Genomic DNA, 20,687 nt, shown 5'->3' on the forward strand with positions numbered 1-20,687 from the left:
GAGATGGGTGGAGATTAGGGTGTAATTGTCAATGCTATAATAATTGTATATTTATTAATAAAATCATCACTCGTCTATGTTATAACAGATGGATCAGTAATACCACGACAGTGGTGCATATCACGAACCCAAAAAATGAAACTCTCGAATTTAGAATGAATGGTCCTAAAAGAGGCGATATGTATTTGTTTGTTTTTATTTTTTTAATACAACTCGCAAAGAAGCAGACTCACTGCCCAAATCAATTGGCCTAACAAGTGTATAATGCAAACATGTTTGTTTGTTACAAAAAGTGATTCAATTTTAATGTAGATCTCCATAAGATTCGCATGAATTTCCCATTATTAGACCTAACACGTTTGTGATGTAGTCTATATATGTTTTTGAGTGGCTAGTTTTTTCTTTTCTTCTTCTTTTGGTAGCATAGTGAAGTCCATTGGCTACAGTTGCATCCTTGACCCCAATTCACCCCTATCCACCTAACAAAGTTACAGAAAGTGCTATTTCTGTAGATTGATATTCTCCATAAATTAGGTCATATGAATGACAAAGACTCCACTACTTGAATACTGTATTAGCAAAGTAACCTGAAAGAAATCCAAAAAATTCACAACCCATAATAGGTCTAAACTTTTAGGACTTGCATATTTTAAATATGACTTTGTTGCCAATTGAATAAGTTCTTCTTCTTTATGATTGTGCATATTAAGTAGGGTAACTGTTCTCTAGCGTGACTCGACTGATTGAATTTGAGCCCTCCATTACAGTACTATAAAGTTTTGAGTCTCAATATTTATAAGTTCACCAACAGTACTAAGACATTAGTTAATTTAAATAGTTCGGTTGAAGCCGGACCTTCAAACTGGCGCTTATGATATAAGACTACAAATATAAACACCATTAAGTTGATTATTCATATAAATGTACACGGTGTAAATTTGAATATTATAACATAAGTTTGGTAAGAAAACATCACTCCATAAGTGAGGTTTAAATTGTGCGCATTGAAGAATTTAATACAAAATTTTCATACATGACTCATGAATGAATTCAGTGTAATTAAATTGGCAACAATAGTAGTGGGACTTAAACATAGGTCACTGTCAGTTTGGGTGGGAAAATCTGGCCGATTCCCATGCATATATTGCTTACCCAGTCAGTAAAAAGTAAACCCAAAAGACCAGCTTACCTTAAGCTCACCTCTGCTCAGCTCCTCAGCTGAGCTCACCCACATGGCAATGGCTGCCAGGCATTCTCAGCCGCAGGGTGTGTTCCCCTTTACCTTTTGGCAAATAATAATAAGATAATTTCAGGCTGCGGATGGTTTAGGGATAAAGAGAAGAAAACGACATCACCACCATTAATCAACGACACTCAATGCGTGGGGGCATCAGGGTGTGGGGGCCATCCCTGCCCTCCAAATCAACGCAGAGTTCAGTGAGAGGTTGCCCACGTTCTTCAGCAATTCATGCTCACCTCAAAAACTAAATTGGTATTATTACTTTGTTCTTATTCTCTTACTGTTCTTCATTTCTTTGTTTGGGTGGTTGGTGATTACTCGACCAACATAACACGTGTTGCTGTGTTCATTCGTGACGAGACGACAGATTCTTCATTCCCATCGTGACATTCTTAGGTAGCATTATCGATTCACTTATATTATAATATATATTTATTTTTGTTAATATTAAATTCAAGATTTACGATATATTAATTATTTTGTTCACTTATATTATAACACATGTAGTAATAATATCATGTAACGGTGTGATTACCACACCTAAATATTTTTCATTTATGACAAGATTCTCTGAGATGTATGCTAACTAGCTAACAAATCATTCAGTGAATAATATTACATGAAAACAATCCAAACTCTAGCCTTCCCCTTTCTTAAGTAAGAAGATTTTAAAATTCCTAACTTGTGCTGCTGTACTAAAAATGTATGCAGATGATGATTGAGCCATAATTTAATTATTAATATTATACTCATGTTAGAACATGTGTACAAATTTATTAATATTATACTCGAGATTTATAAGTTCATAACATATCAATCATGTCGTGTACTCATAATATAACACATGAAGTAGTAGTATTATTTGGATACTTACTTAAGTATTTTCCACTCATGACAAGATATTGACATGTATACTCGTGAACAGATCATGTGGTGTGGAAAAGTTTTGTGACCTTGTTAGTATTACATGGCAACAACCCAAACTCTTCTGGCCTTCCCCTTTCTTTAAAAGAAAGGGTTTAGGGGTTGCAAACTTAAATAGGTTATAATTCCAAACTTTGCAAGATTAAAATGTGTAGATGATGGTTGAGCCATAATTTAATTGTTGTTCAGACTTCTCTAAATAACGTGAAGAATTGAAGATGATCGATCCGAGATCCGTGTACAGTACATTACGGTACAGAAAATCCTCAAACTCAAATCCCTAGAAAATCCAATGCACGCGAAGACAGCAAAAGTACAGAACACAAAACGCTACACATAAATATAATCATCCATGAAAGCAGTCTGCCATCCAGTAATGAGGGCCCTCCACGTAAGCATGCCTCTCCCCCAAGTGAGCCGATATTTAAGTACAATCCCCTGCTTCTCCCTCCGCAGTTCTCTCCCTCTTGTATCAGGAGAAACCAGAAAGTTATTTTGAGGGTGGGGAGAGAAAAAAAGACCCAGAGAGACAAAAGAAAGGTAATAATAAAAGAAACTTAACAGAGAGATTGAGGACGGAGAGGGCGAGATTGTCCCTTGACCCCTTAAACAGAGTCTGTGACTTCCGGCAACCTCCCCCGCTGGAATAACTCAATCTTCCGGCACCGGCGACGTCCTCCAGTCCTTCTTACTTATAAACCCTCTTCATCGTCGTTCCGGTGCGTGGGCCCCACCATTTGTCTTCCCATGCATGCTCTGGGTTTTGCAAGTTTGAGAAAAATAAAAAATAAAACTACATTTCTTGTATTTTAACTTGATTGCGTCGATTGCCATGTGTACCATGTCTCTGATAGAAGCGGAGCAGTGTGGGTAACAAGTTGGTTTTGGGGATTTCTGGTTTACATTGCATGTTGTTGTTGTTGATGCTTGTGTTTGTATTATATGAAAAGTACTTAACTATTTGAATTTTGAATCACATGCATCCCATTATTTGTGCAGTCTTCTTCTTTAAAGAAAAGTATTGAAGCTTTTGGTATTCTATTTTTTTGGTTTCTTTCACAGTTGTGTCATGAGGCTCTCACACACCATAGCAATATTTATTATTATATTTTTCACCTACTGGTGTTCATGTGACTTGCCAAAGTTTATTGATACTCGCCAATCAAAGAAACTTGCATGTAATGCAGTGTAAATTTGAACCTAACCCACATAGCTAATTTCTTCCACCAGCAGCAATGGACAGCATCAGAAGTCCATTCAAGGGAATAATCCACGACGTCAAAGGAAGAGCAGCGTGCTACAAGGAAGACTGGATTGGAGGACTTTGCTCTGGTGTTAGGTAAAAATCACCATGTTCTCTTTCAGGGATTCCATAAACTTGATTAGTTGATTCACAATCTTCTCCAATCGTTTCAGGATTTTAGCTCCAACTTTCTACATTTTCTTTGCTTCTGCACTTCCCGTTATCGCCTTTGGGGAGCAATTGAGTAGGGATACAGGTATATCATCTGTTCCTTTTGGACTTTATCTTAAAAAGTTCAATTTTTTGAAGAAAGAGTTGAAGAGGTGCATGGTAACTATTGGTGATAAGAAATTAGTACCTAACGTTGTGTATCGATTTATAATTCTTGCTTTTTCTAGTTGTGGATTTTAATGGAGGAAGCCTGAAATTTATGTTTGTATGATGGTAGATGGAACCTTAAGCACTGTGGAAACTTTGGCTTCTACTGCTCTATGTGGTATCATTCAATCATTCTTTGGTGGGCAGCCTTTGCTGGTCTTAGGAGTTGCTGAACCCACTGTCATAATGTATAATTATTTGTACACTTTCAGTAAGGGAAGACCAGAGTTGGGGACCAAACTGTTTCTAGCTTGGACTGGCTGGTATGGGAATTAATCTCATCTATTTTCCAGATTGCCAATGTTTCCTTTGTACTATGAGAACTACGAGTCAGAAAATAGATGTTAATGACTTTTGTGTTTACTTATGTTACAGGGTTTGTGTCTGGACATCCCTGTTGCTCATTCTTCTGGCAATTTTCAATGCATGTAACATCATATCCAGATTTACTAGGATTGCAGGGGAACTTTTCGGCATGTTGATCTCTGTTCTTTTTATTCAAGAGGCCATCAAGGTTTGCATAGAGTTTCTTGACAAAACTAAACAAAACAAATTTCATCAGTTCTAGTGGATTGATTTTAACCCAAGTAAATGCTCACTGGCAGGGAGTAATTTCTGAATTCAGTATTCCGAAAGCCGAAAATCCAAAGCTGGAGGAGTTTCAATTCCAATGGCTCTACACCAATGGGTTGCTTGCTGTCATTTTCTGCTTCGGTGTCATTTCCACTTCCCTTAAGAGCAGAAAAGCAAGATCATGGTGGTATGGCACAGGTAATGAATTGAATTATTTTTTATAGTGATTTTATAATTTTATGAAATATTATTCTATTGCACCAGATCTGGTTTTGGCTATTCTTATTTGGCTCTTTTCGGGTGGCGGATACAGGGTGGCTCCGAAGTCTTATTGCAGATTATGGGGTTCCCCTAATGGTCTTGGTGTGGACAGCACTGTCTTATGTTGTACCTGGTAAAGTTCCACATGGAGTTCCTAGGAGGCTTGTTTGTCCATTTCCCTGGGACTCTGCATCACTCTACCATTGGACCGTCGTCAAGGTATAATTAGTTCTCTGATGGGTAAATTGTACATTTAAGCCTTTTGCCTTTAACTGGGATCAATGGCTAATATAAAACATAATCTCTAATCCTGTCCATTTCCCATATTGAAATTGCAGGATATGCCAAATGTCCCAGTCTTGTACATCTTTGCTGCCTTCATACCAGCTGTGATGATAGCAGGCCTGTACTTCTTTGACCACAGTGTAGCTTCTCAGCTGGCACAACAGAAGGACTTTAATCTTCAAAAACCACCTGCTTACCACTACGATATGCTACTGCTGGGAATAATGGTATGTTTTCTGACTTTAATCTTTTTCTTCTATCTCTTGTTTTGTAATATATCTTTCTATCTAACTATGCTGCTATATTTTCATTGCTACAGACATTGATTTGTGGGTTGCTTGGGCTTCCTCCTTCAAATGGTGTTCTTCCACAGTCCCCCATGCACACTAAGAGCCTTGCTGTTCTAAGGAGGCAGGTAAGCTTAGGGTATCATATAGGATTTCTCTTGATTCGTAGTGTTATTGTCATTTGTTTACACAATTGGACCGATCAGGTGATTCGAAAGAAGATGGTAAAGAGTGCCAAGGAATGCATTAAACTAAAGGCAACCAACTCTGAGATGTTTGGAAGGATGGAAGCTGTGTTCATAGAAATGGATGGTGGCTCTCCTCCAAATGTAAGTGCTCAAGGCTGATATATATATATATATATATATATATATCACTAATCCTCCATCATTTGTGCTAGTGCATTGTCTAATCAGCGTTTAGTTTTGTCTTGCAGCCTAAGGAGTTGCAGAACCTAAAGGAGGCTGTAATGAAATCTGATGATGGGGAAGAGTTGAAGGGAAAATTTGATCCAGAGAAACACATTGATGCTCATTTGCCTGTTCGGGTTAATGAGCAAAGAGTGAGTAACCTGTTGCAGTCACTCCTTGTGGGCGGCTCAGTATTTGCAATCTTTGTAATAAAAAAGATACCTACCTCAGTTCTTTGGGGATACTTTGCCTACATGGCGATCGATAGTCTACCCGGGAATCAGTTCTGGGAGAGGATCTTGCTGCTCTTCATCAGCCCTAGCCGGCGTTACAAGTAAGTCAGTTTAATAGTGGTTTAGAAGTTTTATTAAACTTTGAATCATAATCTTGATTCATCTTTAATTTCTGTCATTTTTCTTGGACAGAGTCTTGGAGGGTTCTCATGCTTCATTTGTGGAGTTAGTACCATTCAAGTACATTGTTGCATTTACGCTCTTCCAACTCGTATACTTTCTGATATGCTTTGGGGTGACATGGATACCTATAGCTGGAATATTGTTCCCACTGCCATTCTTCGTTCTCATAAGCATAAGGGAACATGTGCTACCCAAGTTCTTTCATCCTGCCCATCTACAAGAACTGGATTCTTGTGAGTGGGAGGAAGTTCCCGGTGCTCCACAAGTATGTCTCGTTTCCTTTCATTGCTAATTAATTTGCAGAATGAATGTTTTGTTTTAGTTATTTTGATAAATGTATTTGAAGGATTTTAATTCATGGCCTATTGCACACTGTGTGAGCAGGAAAAAGTACCACCTGAACCCGGTAACGACGAGGGCGCAGACTATGATGATGAGATATTAGATGAGATGACAACAAGCAGAGGTGAACTAAAGCTTAGAACCAGCTTCAGTAGTGAAGACAGGCTCTCTCATGTAAGACTGTTAAAGAATGACCTTAATGCTTCTTTCCATATAATGACTCCTTAAAGTCAACTCTGTTTGTATATGCCAATATCCTGTATTATAAAACTTACCTCTCCAGAGATGAATAAACAATTTGATTACAAGTTATCAATCAGTTCAACGCCATATTTACATGCAAATTTGTGCAGGTGCACCCGGAAGATGGCCGAATATGAGGAGACAGTGGATGCTAATCAAATTATAGATTGATTGAGATCTAAGCTTGTGCTTTTCATGATGAGAGAAATGATGGTTAAGCTCCTCAGCAGAGGATTGTTGAAGGACAAGGATGCCTAGCTTGAAAAAGACAAGTTATGGATTGAGCAAAGCACATATAGAAAGTTATTTTTTTTAAGGCAAAATTGAGGGACAAGGAGTAGAGATGAGGGGATAACAAAGGGTGTAAATTTTTTTTTTTCTTCTTTTTGATGGAAGCCAGAGGGTGTACTAAAATTTTCACTTCTATTGGTTTTCCATTTTACAAATCTTTGTAGTTAAACCACAATTCCAGATTAGGTTCTTATCATTTATCTACGGTTTTCTTCTTTTTCTTGTTGGCATTCCCTTAGCTTTTGCAGTGTGTTCGAGTTAAACTGAACCCGGTTAGAAGCTCGATACTTTATGGATTTACGGTTTACCTGATACAAGGTTTCGACCAAAAAAAAAAAAACCTGATACAAGGTTTGATTTGTATGAACACTAAATTATATATCAACTTTTGTTACAAAATTATAACAGAAATGTGCCTACCTAAGAAACTACATCTAGAAAAAAATTATGAATATTACTCTAGGAGATGACAGTTACAAGCATGTCATCTGCTAAAACCTCCATCCCATTTCTGGCCTTTTGCATCATCAAATCCCATCATCACCAACAACAAGAAGATGGTCACCATCTCTAACAAGCTGTATATCTTCAATTTCAGCTCCTTCTTTGGTTAAAACTTTGGTGGGACTAAACTGAAATTTTTTGGCACCAATGTCAAGTAGTTCTTGAAGGGACTCTGGCAGAAGCACAAGCTTTGCAGCAGTTTCACCTTTTTCCGGGCAGCTAAGAATCACTCTGGCAGGATAGCTTATCTTACTTAGGGTACTGGTAAAAATGCCTGAAGATGTAGCAAAGTCTTTCTCTCTCTCCCCTGCATGTTTTGAAATTAACCTTGTCAAAACTTGGACACAATGTAATCAAAGTTCTTAATTGCTTTTCCTTTGTACCATTAACTCTCAGTCTCAAAATTTCATCACCAAGTGTTCCAAAAGTTCAAGGTTCAGTAAAAGGCCGCTACTTCTAGTAGGTCGAGTACTAATGCACTCATGCATTCACGTACGTGGTGAGAGAGTTTGCAAAGAGAAGAAAAATGGAATTTATAGCATCATCCTCCAAAGAAATTACAGAGAAAAGTGAGATATATGTGTACCTGTATTGGCAGCTGACATGATCCCAAAAAGCGAATTACGGAAGTTTTTAGCTCTTCTCCAAGTATTTTCCGTTGATGATATTTCAGAGCCGGATGGCCTACTATCACGGGCATAGGGAGGTAAGGCGGGCTCACTCCGGAACTTCCCATGGTGTGGTAGCACAGGATCTTTTGCCATTGAAACAATAGTTGGTTTCTTAATCTCTGATTTCTTCTGAAACAATTCTATTATTTCTTCATGTCCCTGATGCTCTGCCAAACCCCTAGGATTCCATCCGTAGCTATCCGGCTTGTCAGCATCCGCTCCTTTTTCTAAGAGGAACTTAACTATCTCAACATTTGCTTCACATACTGCTGTGTGAAGTGCTGTAGTCCCATTGCTCTTGGGCAGCGTTACATCACCTCCATGTTTGGCTATGTCTTTAAGAAGCTGTAAGTTGTTTTGCTCAACAGCAGCACAAGCAAAACTACCCACATTGCCAGAAGTTATATGTGCTCCATTGTTTAAAAGAAGTTTGATCAAAGATTCATGTTTCCCTGATATTGCTTCCCACAGAGGAACATTTCCTTCCGAATCTGCATGCAAAGTAATGAACACTTAAATCCAGGCTAAAATTGATGCATGGCAGATTGTCAGCCATCAGAAAATTTCCTTACCTTGAGTGTTAGGATCTGCTCCAAATTCTAAAAGTAAGAGTGCGCAGTGCTCGCTTCCATTCGATGCTGCAATATGCTGTCGAAAGACAAAAGAAAAGGCATACAGAATAAGCTCGAAGTCTCACATGCAAAGGCCATATGGGACGAGTGTATTTGTGCAGATATAAAGATAGGATGATGTGAGCACCATAGCTGTTCTTCCATTATCATCCGTCTCATTTGGATCTGAACCCCGCCTGAGCAAATGGTGCAGCAACAAATCATCACCCCTCTTTGCAGCAAAGCATAAACTAAGAGGCAAATCCATTCTACCCCGAGCCAGCATGTGCTCTATGTCCGCCAAGATTCCTTGCATCAGGGGATCCTCTATTTCTTTCAAATACTGCATCAACAACATGCATAAGAGACAGCAAAAACCAAAAGATTTTCTTCCTGATAATAAAGAATAACAAACAATGATCAATGTAAGAAATTTACATACCTGAAGAAAATTGTTCATGATAATTGTTCCATCTCCAACATTTGCCTGAACAATATTTAAGAAAGCTGTACGGTTCAAACGCAGAAGCTGACAGAGTCCTTTCGTACGAACTGTGACCATTTGAGGCCTGTAGCAAATCACCCCAATCTCACCAACAACGTCTCCTGTCTTCGCTTCACGAACAACCTGCAGTCATTGCACAACAAGCTCATCACTAGTAAGAAAACACCAATGTTAAGTTTTGCAAGACACCTGAACAAAGATTTATATTATTAAACTTGCCGGTTCTGCTCCATTCCTTTGCAAAATTAGTTCCTGTTAGCAAGTAACAAGAATCAGAAGCTATTTTGACCGAATAAAAAGACAAAACAAAAGAAAAGGAAAAAGGTGGCCTGTGATTCATGTGCCAAAGAGTGTGAATAGCTTAGTTTCATATTCTTACCACAGCGCCAGTGACTACTATATACAAGTCAGTGGGTGCTTCATTCTGCAAAATTACATCTTCTTTTGGAGGAAAATACTCAGCCTTCATCTCGGAGACCTTAACCAAAGACATGGAAGTAAAACGAAGTGTATTACGTACATGTAAGATTACAGGAAACACAGGAAAAAAGCTTTATGTCCAAGCACCACCAACAAATACGAATTACTGAAAGCTTAAGAAGTACCAGTTGGAAAAGCAAGTCTCTTGATACCCCCTGGAACAAGTAGACACTGTCAACAAGTGGATAGAAGAGATAGTGTGAAATACTTGATCTAATGGCTTTAGGGAGTGCATCAAGAGTCTCTTGCTGCTGCAGCCCTTCTGAATTAGTTCTGTACTTCAAACACAAATGAGCAAGCATCTGCTCATGCAGGCGATCAGGTATTTGGTTTCGTTGCGCAAAACTTGTGGCAGCTTGAATAGTATCTCTCTGAGTCCAGACAAGCAAGTCCAAGATAATGGGAAATGAAAAGGGATATATGTTAGTCATAACTTGAAAAGTGCTATACTTGTGAATCTGTCAGGACAATGCAGTTTATTTCTATATTTCCTAAGTAACAATTTACAAACTTTAGTAGTCAAAAGTATAATGTTAGTGCAAATACAAAAAAAAATCATTTTGGTTCAACCAAACCATGTCCTGGTAGGGGATAGCTTCTTTCCTATAGCTCATGCAGAAGAAATTGAACTATGATAAGTATTTTGCCATGAAACACGATAAATAGCTTTCGTACATAAAACAGAATAACTTCAGGTGATTAAGAATTCACTTGTCCAATTTTGAGCAGTCAAGAAACCCACAGTCTACTGGATAACAGAAGAGTGTGTCAAACCGAAAAAAGGTAAGAAAGAATGTACGTACAAATTGTCTAGTTCGAGCAGTCCCATGGACAATCAAGTTAGTCATGTTTCCAATCAAGTAAGCTTGCAGCCCAAGATTAAAGAGCATATAGAAGATATCAAATATCATCTCCAGTGAATTTACAGGATGCAAATCACCATAGCCAGTAGTTGTAAGGGTGATTATGGACCAGTACATTGAGGTCACATACCGATCCCACAAACTGATATCATGAAAGTTATCTGTAATAAGCCCAAGCCATGTCCTTCTTGGGTTACGATTATGTGCAGCAAGAAAATAGAAAAAGCAACCGGCACAATGAACTGTAAGTAGAGTAACCTACAAGCACAAGAAAAGCCCGATGATCATGAGAAACATCAGTAATAGAAAATCACACCAGTATTTCATAAAAATGACTAGATATTAGTCAAAAGACACTCACGAAGATAAGCTTTAAGTATCGAACCCAGAAGTAGCTATAGTTCCTGTCTTTTTCCAATCTAGAATCCAAAGAAAAAAACAAGAGAATGTGAGATCAGTTCCTGCAACATGCATAGATGAAGACGCTATAAACCAGCATTTACATAATCATCTATGCAGATTAGTCCCACCATGTTATCTCCATTCGTCTCGAGTGGATAATTATCACCCTCGAGACTAATGGAGATAACATGATGAATGCTAGGAAAATCAATAGAGGAGGAAGAAGCCATGGGTGCTGGAAAAAAAAAGGGAACAAGAAGATTGAGGATCGAAGACTGTGAGTCTCAGGCTCTTGATACCATGAAAGGTTTTGAATATTCTCAATGATTTTCATTGAACAATCGTGTGATAATTATACACAATGCTTTGCTTGGTGTCTACACAAAGGATTTCCTATTCTAAGCAAGAATCAAGTCTTTGAGAGACAAGGAATATATATACAGCAAATCTATGAAATAAATACAAATAAAACAGAAAACTAAATCACATCTCATTATAGTACCTGGCAAACATTGCACTGACTCTTCGGAGACGCCATAGACGAAGGATATTGAAGTATCCATAGGTCTCAAGAGGAGGAGGCAAAACACTCTGAGCAAGTTCTGAAGGGATTGTGGAGATGATGTCAAAAGCCAACCAGGTTTTGGCATATCTCAGAGCAATTAGCTTGGGATTGTCAATGAGGAGATAAGAAGTCTTATCAAGGTAGGCCACAAAGAACGTCAAAACAATGTCAATGGCAAAAAATCCATTTACAACATTATCAGTAATGGCCAGGGGTCCTTTTGCTCTGTCCATAAATCCAAATTCAAAAGGGCACACCCAGGCCGTGTAGAAAACCAGGCATACCAGAAATGACTGCCAAAGTCTGCAAAATTAAGACCCAAAATGTAAACTTTATTAATGCAAGGATTTCAAAAACAAAATGTCACACTCAAAATGATACATAAAACCCATCAAGACACAGCATAAAAACCCCATGGACGATTGAAAACATCATAAAAGAAGAACCAAACTGGGCCATAAAAATTCTAGTTTTTCATGATCTCATGCATTGTACAAATCAAATCATATCAACCCATTTGAACACAGACATTGACATGCAAAACCAACAAGAAAATTTTGAAACTTGAATTGAATTGAGAGAGAGAGAGAGAGAGAGAGTCTCTCACCTGTAATGAGAATGAAAGGGAGTGATAATGAAACGACGTAGCTTATGTCTGGGACGGTTTCTAGAAGTGGCACCAAGAGAAGGCAAAATGCCATCGTTAATGCTATACTGGCTGGTCTGGCTTCCTTCATCCCTTGACATTTGCTCTGTCGTCTCTTTCTCTCTAATGCCATGCCCACACATGGCCATTGATATCGACATTGGCATCAAACCCTTCATCTTTACAACACCTTCATTGTGATCACAAGTCATCATCTTCCTCCTTTGCCTCTGAACTCTGCCCAACTATTCCTCTGTTTCTCTCTCTCCAACGTAATCCATAGTTAATCTCTCTCCTTGGTTTCACCAAAAAAAAAAAAGAGAGAGAGAGAAACAAAGGAAGCTGTGCGCTCTCTTTGTTTTCTCTTTTCTCTTTTCCTCGTACGTAGACAAGCAATTTGTTTTTCTTATGTAAGATTGGTTTTTGAGGATCAATTTAAACTAACAGAACCAAAGAGCAGTGCCTGAGTGTGTCACTCGTAAAAACAGTGTTGAATTCAATCTTAACAAACCTACACGTTTCTTTGTCCTTATCTACCGCTTCCATTGTGTTTAAACTTGACAACCAAACAATCAATTTTTTCAGGAACACAACATAATTGACACATTGGCCTACATGTGGCAAACATGCACCTACAAAAAAATATTACGTTCTATTGGGAAAAAAAAAGGGTTAAATTGTTGTTATAATTTCATGCATTTTGTGTTCGTTTGCAGATAAGCAGCGAGGACAAATTTGTTACAATAAACTACATACAAATGTCAAATGTGAGTTAGGCCGGTCCGCCGTGTCCGGCCCCTTGTATGTGAGTTCGAATTTCATTACCCTAATGTACTAATGTAAAAAGGGATAAACATCCCTTAAATGTAGGAGCTGAATTGTGAAATAAGGCTGAGTCAGAAATATGGATGCATTGGATCCTTGCTTCCTTATATTCAGGTTTTTATATAACATGAGAGAGAGAGAGAGAGAGAGAGAGAGAGAGAGAGAGAGAGATGGTTAATAAGAGCAATGAGAATCTGAATTTTAGACCAATGCAAGAATGGGATATAATATTTAGTGTCATGTTCAACTTTCTTTTTTGTTCAAAGCATCGTCACCCTGTAAATTTGAGCCCACCAATTTGTCTTTGCCTTTGGACAAGTTCTCTACAGGGCTTAGCTTTAGTTACCTTCAGCCCTACATGAGCCACCCATGCATCGAATATAAAGTGTATAAATATGAACGATCTGAAATAAGAAATTTGGGTTTGAATTCAGTTCAAAATGCATGTTACTCGATGGGATTTTTTCAGATATGAATATAATTAACATATAATTTGATTATCTTAAAGAACGATTGATTCCAAGTGTTGAAAGAGAACACATGGAGGAGAAGTGATTCTAATTTCTAAACAAATGGTGGGTTTGAAAGCGGAGAATGTGAAAAAATATTTTAGTGGGTGGGGAGAGTTTGAAAAAGGAAAACAAAACATTACTTTGATGTTTAAACACTTGAATAATATTATATGGAAGCCGGAGCCTAGTCTATTGGAAAATGCACTTCATTTTATAAATTAGTGTTCTCAAGTTCGAATGCCTATGACATATTGGCAATGTATGTGTGTGAGAAAATTTTATCCCTCTCTTAACTTTGGAAACAAAAAAAAAATTAAAATGGAAATATAAAATGACTTAGTTTTCAACATAAATAGAGCACCGGCAAGAGATTTATAGTTCAAGTGGTTGAGATTTTTATAAGAAACACGTGTGATATATGATTGGCTCTTATTTCTTTTTCGGTGATTAAAAAATGAAATATTGCTGCTTCTCAAAATAATAATAATTCTAACTTGGGGCCTCATTAATCTTAAGATCCAATATCCAAGCTCCACAACTGTGCTTATTTGGTGGCCCATAAAACAATAGAGTAGCATTGGCTCTTCAGCCCGAGCCAGGAGCCCTTTCCTTTTCAGGTGGCCCGATACGAAACGACGACGTGTCGGTCATTGGAGTCGTCAATTCGTCATAGCCATAGCCACCACAACTTCGCTGCCCCTCAAAAACTCAACGATTTTTCGAGAAACTCTGCACAGAGAGAGAGAGAGAGAGAGAGAGAGGGAGAGAGAGAGAAGGCAAAATGGCGTCGTTTCTGCAATCGTTGGTAGATCCAAGGAAGAATTGGTTCGCCCGTCAGCACATGAAGGCCGTCTCTCAACGCCTCCGCCATTACGGTTCGCCTCTCTTTCACAAACCCTAATCTATATGTGTGTGTGTAAGTATGTATATTCTGATTTGATTCGATTTGATTTATGCTGAATTGGGTATGAAAATTAGGGCTTCGATACGACGATCTGTACGATCCCTACTACGATTTGGACATCAAGGAGGCTTTGAATCGGCTACCAAGGGAGATAGTGGATGCTCGTAACCAGCGTCTCAAGCGCGCCATGGACCTCTCCATGAAGCACGAGTACCTTCCCGAACATCTTCAGGTGCCTTTTGCTTTTACCTCATTTCATTTCCTTTGAATTACTTTCTAAATCTAATTCGTAATGATTTGTGGCCTGAGATATTTGATTTCAATTTGGTTTCATGTGCTAATATAAAAAGGATGGTAGTAATTGCAAACAAAGGGTGTTCATTTCTAATGCTTATGATAGCATTTGCATTAAGATTTGCTATGAAATCCTTTTAGTGGGTGTAGATTCTTGTATTTTAAATATGTATTTTTCCGTGCATATTGTAAATACCATTCTCAGCATACTCTCTTTTATTGTTAAAATTTGACTGTAAATATTTGCCTTTCTTTATCTATTTTGCAGGCACAGCAAACACCATTCAGGAGCTACCTTCAGGAAATGCTGGCTCTTGTAAGTACCATTATGTTGCTCCTTTGCTACTTCTTTCTTGGGTAATTCAGTTTGTGTTCGTATGGTCAACTATGAAGCTCCTATTTACCAACCCTATTTGAGTATCTACCCAAAACATAGAAGTATGCCGGAGATTGTTTTCTTTTTTAAGCAAACTTGATGGAAGGAATAGTTAGTATTCCATTTTCATTTGTTCACCATGTTAAGTTATTCGATATATGTTCAGTGTGCTACATGCATTTGTAATTTTGCAGTGAGACTCATATTGGTTCCCCTTTCTGTTATGGTTTTTGTTCTCTTACCCCGTGTGGAACAGAAGATATAGAATAATGACTGTACAGATTAATTTGATGGATGTCCTACCGAAAAAACTTATGACATGTTGCACGAATGAGTTGTTGGTAAATGTTTAATTATGCTTTCTATTTTTCAGGTGAAGAGGGAGAAAGCAGAGCGTGAAGCTTTGGGAGCATTGCCACTCTATCAGCGCACCATTCCATAAGCATGTTATTGCCTCTTGTAGCTATTTTTTGTTGGAATGGTTCGTTGGACGAAATTATAGCAGTGTTTCTGGTAGATGTTTCCATACCTTAAGGGAGATTGTTTTCTGTTCTAGAAGCTTTTCCCAATTGTTGGCATTTGAGGACCTGAATTGGAACTTCCTGGATGGTTGTCATATTCTGGAAGTCCCTTGGTTTTTTCATAATAAATGTATGATCCAAATTTAACTTCTTTAATATGCTTGATTGCAATAAGCTGACTTTCTCTATGAATGGATGCGAGATGGGTTCGAATTTTGCTATTTCACTAAGTAATTTTGACCAGTCTGCAAGTCACCCGTTTTCTACTGGACTAGACTTGCTTGGCGGTTTTTACCGTTCTTAGTTCATAGAAATGGTGATGATGTTTTTCAAGGTATTTAAAAAGTTCATTTGTAACTAACGTTTTTCAAGCAAATTCCTACCTATAGAGAAAAGTAAGCAAGTATTTTTCTTTGATAGAATAGAAGAAGACCCACCTAACCTATAGAGCAAATTTTAAAACCAAGGTTCGCGTGAAACCCATGTCATGTCAAATGCAAATTCCTATTTACATGATTTGGTGAATTGAACAAAACTTATGAGAGTGATGGAATTTAGAAAAAAATTGACTCGTAAATGGTGGATGATTAATTTAGAGGTGTCAAATGGGTCGTGTGATGCTGGCTCGACTCATTTAAAATAGTGTCACTAAATTAATCGTGTCAAGCCACGATACATCTAATTAATCGGACAATGCCATGCTAGCCCATTTATTAACTTCATTGAACCGAGCTCGGCCCAAAAAAAAAATAAAAAATTACTTAGTTAGTCGACTACCATTTAGAGCATTTCCATCCATGGTGGCCAGCACAGGCAGAAGGCCCTTCTAGCTCCCAAAAATCAACTCCAGCGGTGAAGGCCAGCTCGGGCAAGGAGTTGGCTCCATCAGCCTGGGCAAGCTCAAAGGCAAGACTTGCATGGGTTTGCTTATGTCAACATGACATCAGCAACCAATTTAAATACCCAAGAAAATTAAATAAAATACCAAAAAATTCAGAAATTTTTTTATTTATTAATACCTAGCCATGTTCTTCACTTCCCACACCAAAACTCCATACAAATTCCTCTCCTCATATCTCATATGAATAGTATTTGCCTTTACTTGTCATGACAATGGATGGAAAAGCAAAATTAAAAAAAGTAAGGTAATCACTATTCACATGAATAGTATTTGCCCTTACTTGCCCTTGCCCTTTGTTATGGCACCATGGGTGGAAGTACTCTTATGAGTAAGTTTTTTTCGTTTTTTTTTTCTAATTTGAATTTTTTTCATATATGAGACAATTTTATTTTCAACTCCCAATCATCAGTAGAAAAGACAATATCTAAAACTTCGTTGAAAACTGGCATGTCAAATAGGTCAAGTTGATTAAGCAAGGCGCGAGTCCAGCCCATTTAAATGGGGCATGACAATACCCAAGTATGATTATTGGTAGGCCGTGTTGAGATCAAAAAATTAAGGTCAGTGGATCAAGCCGGCTCGCACCCCATCATGGACTATGCTTGACCCGAGCCAGCTTAAAGCCCGGCCTATCCCACTTAACTTTTTTTTAGGCCCATTCCAAAAATTCCTTGGAAACATGGATGTTTGGAAGGATAGAAGTTGTGTTCATAGAAATGAATGATGACTCTCCTCCAAATGTAAGTACTCAAGGCATATATATATAACTAATCTTCCATCATTTGTGTTGGTGTTTTGCCTAATTAGAGTTTGGTTTTGTCTTGCAGCCTAAGAAGTTGCAGAACTTATCCCGTTTGGTTCACGAAATGGATTTGAGAGGAAATCATTTCTCATGTCATTTCCCAAGGAATGAGAATGAAAGATTCATTTCCCACGTTTAGTAATGTCGGGAAAGTAACCGGGAGATTTCACTTTGTTTCCTTTCCCATGTTTGTTTTGAGTAGAAATGGAAAACAAAGTTTGTATAATTTTTCAATTATACTCATATTAAATCAAATAAAAAAGAATGCATTTAATGATACGTTGTATTATAAATTGTTCATAGGGACAAAATAGTCATGAAAATTGTGCATTGAATGTTGGCTCATTTTCCCAAACTTTCCTATGATGAGGGAAAACAAAACCCAAGTTAAGAGGAGGGCTTCACTTTCCCCCCTACTTTCCCATGTGCCAAGCAACTATTTCCCATGCCTGGACTTACCAAATATGGGAAAGCAATTGAATTCTCATTTTCAAGCCTCCTTTCTGTGAACCAAACGGGGTAAACAATTGAAATCTGATGATGGGGGAGACTTAAAAGGAAATTTTGATCCAAGAAACACATTAATGCTCATTTGCATGTTTAGGTTAATGCGCAAAGAGTGAGTAGCCTATTGCAGTCACACCTTGTGGGCAGCTCAGTATAGGGTTCGTTATTGGGGTTGGGGCGGGGGAAGATTTCCAATGTCAAGGCCTTCGCCCGCCTATTAGGCAGGGCCTAGCCAGGTTGCTCATGGGCCAAAATGGCCCGGGAATTTTTTTTTCTTTTTTTATACTAAGAATTTTATAACTTTTTATTACAAATTTTTATTCAACATTAAAATTATTAACTTGATTCATAACATATGTAAAACAAAATAAGAATGTTATAAAACATGCTGCATATTATGTATAAAATAAGGTTAGGGAGTGCACTTAGATATGGAGCTATAGTTCAATGTCTTTTGTAATTTTTTTTACAAATTTTTAAACAACATTGAACAAATTAACTTAATTCATAACATGTGTAAACAAATAAGAAGTTTATTAATTTATCCTACATATTACATTATTTTGATAAGTCTAAAATAAGGTTAGAGATTTAAAAAGGGCCTACACGGGTCGGGCCATGGGTGAGTTGGGGGTTTCAAATTAAGTCCAAATCAAAAACAGGTCAGGCTCGAATTTAGCCAATTGAATCTCAGGCTACCCACTTCGGCCTATGAGCTTAGAGTCAAATGATGATCCCTAGCTCAATATTTGCAATCGTTGTAATAAAAAAAGATATCTGCCTCAATTCTTTAGGGATACTTTGCCTACATGGCAATCAATAATCTCCCGGGTAATTAGTTCTGGGAGATTACATTGCTACTAGTACTATTCATCAACCCTAGCCGAGGTTACAAGTAAGTCATTTCTAATAGTGGTTTAGAAGTTTCATTAAACTTAGACTGTGTATGTGGTACCTTTAAATCATAATCTTGACCTATCTTCCATTTCTCTCATTTTCTTGGACAAAGTCTTGGAAGGTTCTCATGCTTCATTTGTGGAGTTAGTACCATTCAAGTACATTGTTTGTTTACGTTCTTCCAACTCGTATACTTTCTTATATGCTTTGGGGTGACATGGAAACCTATAGCTGGAATATTGTTCCCACTACCCTTCTTCCTTCTCATAAACATAAGGGAACATGTGCTACCAAGTGTCTTTCATCCTGCCCATCTTCTTGTGAGTGGAGGGATGAAGTCCATGTTATTCATCTCTTAACGCGTTTTGGAATTCTGGTTTGGAACACACTTGGTCATGGTAAACTATTTTACCTTATTTCTCAAATAGCTCCATCATAACCTCTTATCAAAGTATCCTTTTGATATGATGTCATTTCCTTTGATTGATTCAAAGAAAATTTCAAAATAATACATCTTATTCTATGTTCCTATAAACTCTAGAATGTTGATTTATCCATCTTATTTCACTCTTGAGTTCTTCATTCATCTTCAAGTAATTGAAACTTAAGCCAGGATATTTCAGTTTTGCTTTTTGGACTCGCAATGAACTTGTGTGAGTAAAATCCAAATCATATTATGGGGCCAGACAACCACCCAAAAAAAAAAAAAAAAAAAAACTTAAGCCAGGATATTTTTCCAGTCCAAATTACGAATTTTTTGTTTGACTGGATGGATGGATGAATGCTTGGTTGTAGTTGTGACATTTCTTTTAATACAACTGGTTCATAATTTATTTATTTTTTTTCCCTTAATTCAAGAAACATGAGAAGAAGCAAAAAAATGTAGTTTTTTTTAAAAAGCAAAAGTTTTAGGGGAGGGAGGCTAATCCATCTTAAGGCTGAGACATACTAAGATCTCTTTGAAAACTTATAGACGTGTCTTAGTTCTTTTTTTAGTTTTTACATATTATCCACCAATAAAGATTGTCGACAACTGAACTTGAACTTAGGTCTGAATAATAAAGAAAACGATTCTTACTAACTAACCAATCCTCGTTGGCAAGGGAAAACAAAAGTATAGTTGAAGGAACGACATCTGAATGTAGATAACAACAAAGAAGGGAAGGAGAAAGGTCATTTATAAGTAGGCGATACTAGAAAAGCTGTCAGAAAAGAGACATTGTCAATGTCTGCCCTCTTACCAGATGTGGAGCATTCAATGCAATGCATTTGCAATGCCCCAGCCCTTCCTTACCTATCATTTCATAGTCCCTTTCAAAACTAGATAGATTCATCTACGTCCACTCATTAACCATGCAATGTTATATGTCTCCCCATAAATATGTCCATCCATGTGCCGAAGCCCTCCTTGTTTCTAACGTTAACATGTTACCATAATTCTCACTATTGCGTTGTATTGACCGCTATTATATATATTCACACCTCATGAATGAATCCATGAACAAGTTAAGTGGATTTGGTGTACATGGAGCATGGATGATGTGATCGCTGATGGCATGTTTACTAACGTGAAAGGGAATAATGTGACGGTTGTGGTGAATATGGCTGTGCAAAGATGAGACTCTACCTTAACCCATCAAGATTTTAACTTTTCTGTTTTTGTCAAACTTTGTCACTAAGTGTTTTTGTTACCTAAAAAAGCGATTTAAGTTTTTTTAAACGCGTTGTCAAGCAGACGTTGAGACGGTATATACACCCTACCTCATTCAAGATTTTATCGATGCATGAATTAATGGTACTCTTGATCTTGAAGTTATATACATCTTACTATTCAACATTCCATGTGATACCATGATCCCTATGCTTTCAATTGAATTGTGTTCTTGCATATGCAATAATAAACCATCCTCCTCATTGTCCCTTGGGCTCTCTCTCTCTCTCTCTCTCTCTCTCTCTCTCTCTCTCTCTCTCTCTCTCTCTCTCTCTCTCTCTCTCTCTCTCAATGAGC

General features: G+C 37.6%; 3 protein-coding genes across 6 annotated transcripts; 2 read left to right on the forward strand and 1 right to left on the reverse strand.

Moving 5' to 3' along the window:
- Positions 2,351 to 7,111, forward strand: LOC18791602 (boron transporter 4). Of its 3 annotated transcripts, none has more exons than XM_020563388.1 (14): positions 2,351 to 2,883; positions 3,395 to 3,503; positions 3,581 to 3,663; positions 3,856 to 4,048; positions 4,161 to 4,299; positions 4,391 to 4,556; positions 4,672 to 4,838; positions 4,958 to 5,131; positions 5,224 to 5,319; positions 5,398 to 5,520; positions 5,628 to 5,935; positions 6,027 to 6,282; positions 6,402 to 6,533; positions 6,713 to 7,111. In XM_020563388.1, exons 2-14 carry the CDS (start codon positions 3,400 to 3,402, stop codon positions 6,737 to 6,739), a joined length of 1,968 nt encoding a protein of 655 aa, XP_020418977.1. In that variant the 5' UTR covers positions 2,351 to 2,883; positions 3,395 to 3,399; the 3' UTR covers positions 6,740 to 7,111. The 3 variants fall into 3 exon arrangements, with proteins under 3 accessions (XP_020418977.1, XP_007226316.2, XP_020419039.1); XM_007226254.2 differs by having other exon boundaries at positions 3,398 to 3,503; XM_020563450.1 differs by lacking the exons at positions 2,351 to 2,883; positions 3,395 to 3,503; positions 3,581 to 3,663 and having other exon boundaries at positions 3,860 to 3,903; positions 3,998 to 4,048.
- LOC18791434 (cytochrome b-c1 complex subunit 7-2) lies at positions 6,256 to 15,785 on the forward strand. 2 transcript variants are annotated; one of them, XM_020563606.1, is made up of 5 exons: positions 6,256 to 6,259; positions 14,209 to 14,352; positions 14,456 to 14,613; positions 14,944 to 14,991; positions 15,425 to 15,785. In XM_020563606.1, the coding sequence occupies exons 2-5, from the start codon at positions 14,259 to 14,261 to the stop codon at positions 15,491 to 15,493; spliced, it is 369 nt and encodes a 122-aa protein (XP_020419195.1). In that variant the 5' UTR covers positions 6,256 to 6,259; positions 14,209 to 14,258; the 3' UTR covers positions 15,494 to 15,785. The 2 variants fall into 2 exon arrangements, with proteins under 2 accessions (XP_020419195.1, XP_007225830.1); XM_007225768.2 differs by lacking the exon at positions 6,256 to 6,259 and having other exon boundaries at positions 14,174 to 14,352.
- LOC18792664 (potassium channel AKT1) lies at positions 7,212 to 12,410 on the reverse strand. The gene is made up of 12 exons (XM_007224967.2): positions 12,102 to 12,410; positions 11,432 to 11,797; positions 10,889 to 10,946; positions 10,468 to 10,785; positions 9,790 to 10,035; positions 9,564 to 9,662; positions 9,404 to 9,436; positions 9,122 to 9,307; positions 8,828 to 9,022; positions 8,641 to 8,716; positions 7,984 to 8,559; positions 7,212 to 7,704 (listed from the first exon to the last, which is right to left on the reverse strand). Exons 1-12 carry the CDS (start codon positions 12,353 to 12,355, stop codon positions 7,421 to 7,423), a joined length of 2,691 nt encoding a protein of 896 aa, XP_007225029.2. The 5' UTR covers positions 12,356 to 12,410; the 3' UTR covers positions 7,212 to 7,420.

Source organism: Prunus persica, chromosome G1 (genome assembly GCF_000346465.2).
Source record: "Prunus persica cultivar Lovell chromosome G1, Prunus_persica_NCBIv2, whole genome shotgun sequence".
NCBI classification, from domain to species: domain Eukaryota; kingdom Viridiplantae; phylum Streptophyta; class Magnoliopsida; order Rosales; family Rosaceae; genus Prunus; species Prunus persica.

What these genes read in the sequence shown, in the direction of transcription:
- LOC18791434 (XM_020563606.1), top strand. Translation starts at nt 14,259, where the DNA reads ATGGCGTCGTTTCTGCAATCGTTGGTAGATCCAAGGAAGAATTGGTTC. An exon ending in TCAACGCCTCCGCCATTACG is followed by an intron (nt 14,353 to 14,455) that starts GTTCGCCTCTCT and finishes TATGAAAATTAG; the next exon opens with GGCTTCGATACGACGATCTG. An exon ending in TTCAGGAAATGCTGGCTCTT is followed by an intron (nt 14,992 to 15,424) that starts GTAAGTACCATT and finishes TCTATTTTTCAG; the next exon opens with GTGAAGAGGGAGAAAGCAGA.
- LOC18792664 (XM_007224967.2), bottom strand. Translation starts at nt 12,355, where the DNA reads ATGATGACTTGTGATCACAATGAAGGTGTTGTAAAGATGAAGGGTTTG. An exon ending in TCATGAACAATTTTCTTCAG is followed by an intron (nt 9,023 to 9,121) that starts GTATGTAAATTT and finishes TTGTTGATGCAG; the next exon opens with TATTTGAAAGAAATAGAGGA. An exon ending in CATGTCAGCTGCCAATACAG is followed by an intron (nt 7,705 to 7,983) that starts GTACACATATAT and finishes CAAAACATGCAG; the next exon opens with GGGAGAGAGAGAAAGACTTT.
- LOC18791602 (XM_020563388.1), top strand. Translation starts at nt 3,400, where the DNA reads ATGGACAGCATCAGAAGTCCATTCAAGGGAATAATCCACGACGTCAAA. An exon ending in ATCATGGTGGTATGGCACAG is followed by an intron (nt 4,557 to 4,671) that starts GTAATGAATTGA and finishes TGGCGGATACAG; the next exon opens with GGTGGCTCCGAAGTCTTATT. An exon ending in GTGAAGACAGGCTCTCTCAT is followed by an intron (nt 6,534 to 6,712) that starts GTAAGACTGTTA and finishes AAATTTGTGCAG; the next exon opens with GTGCACCCGGAAGATGGCCG.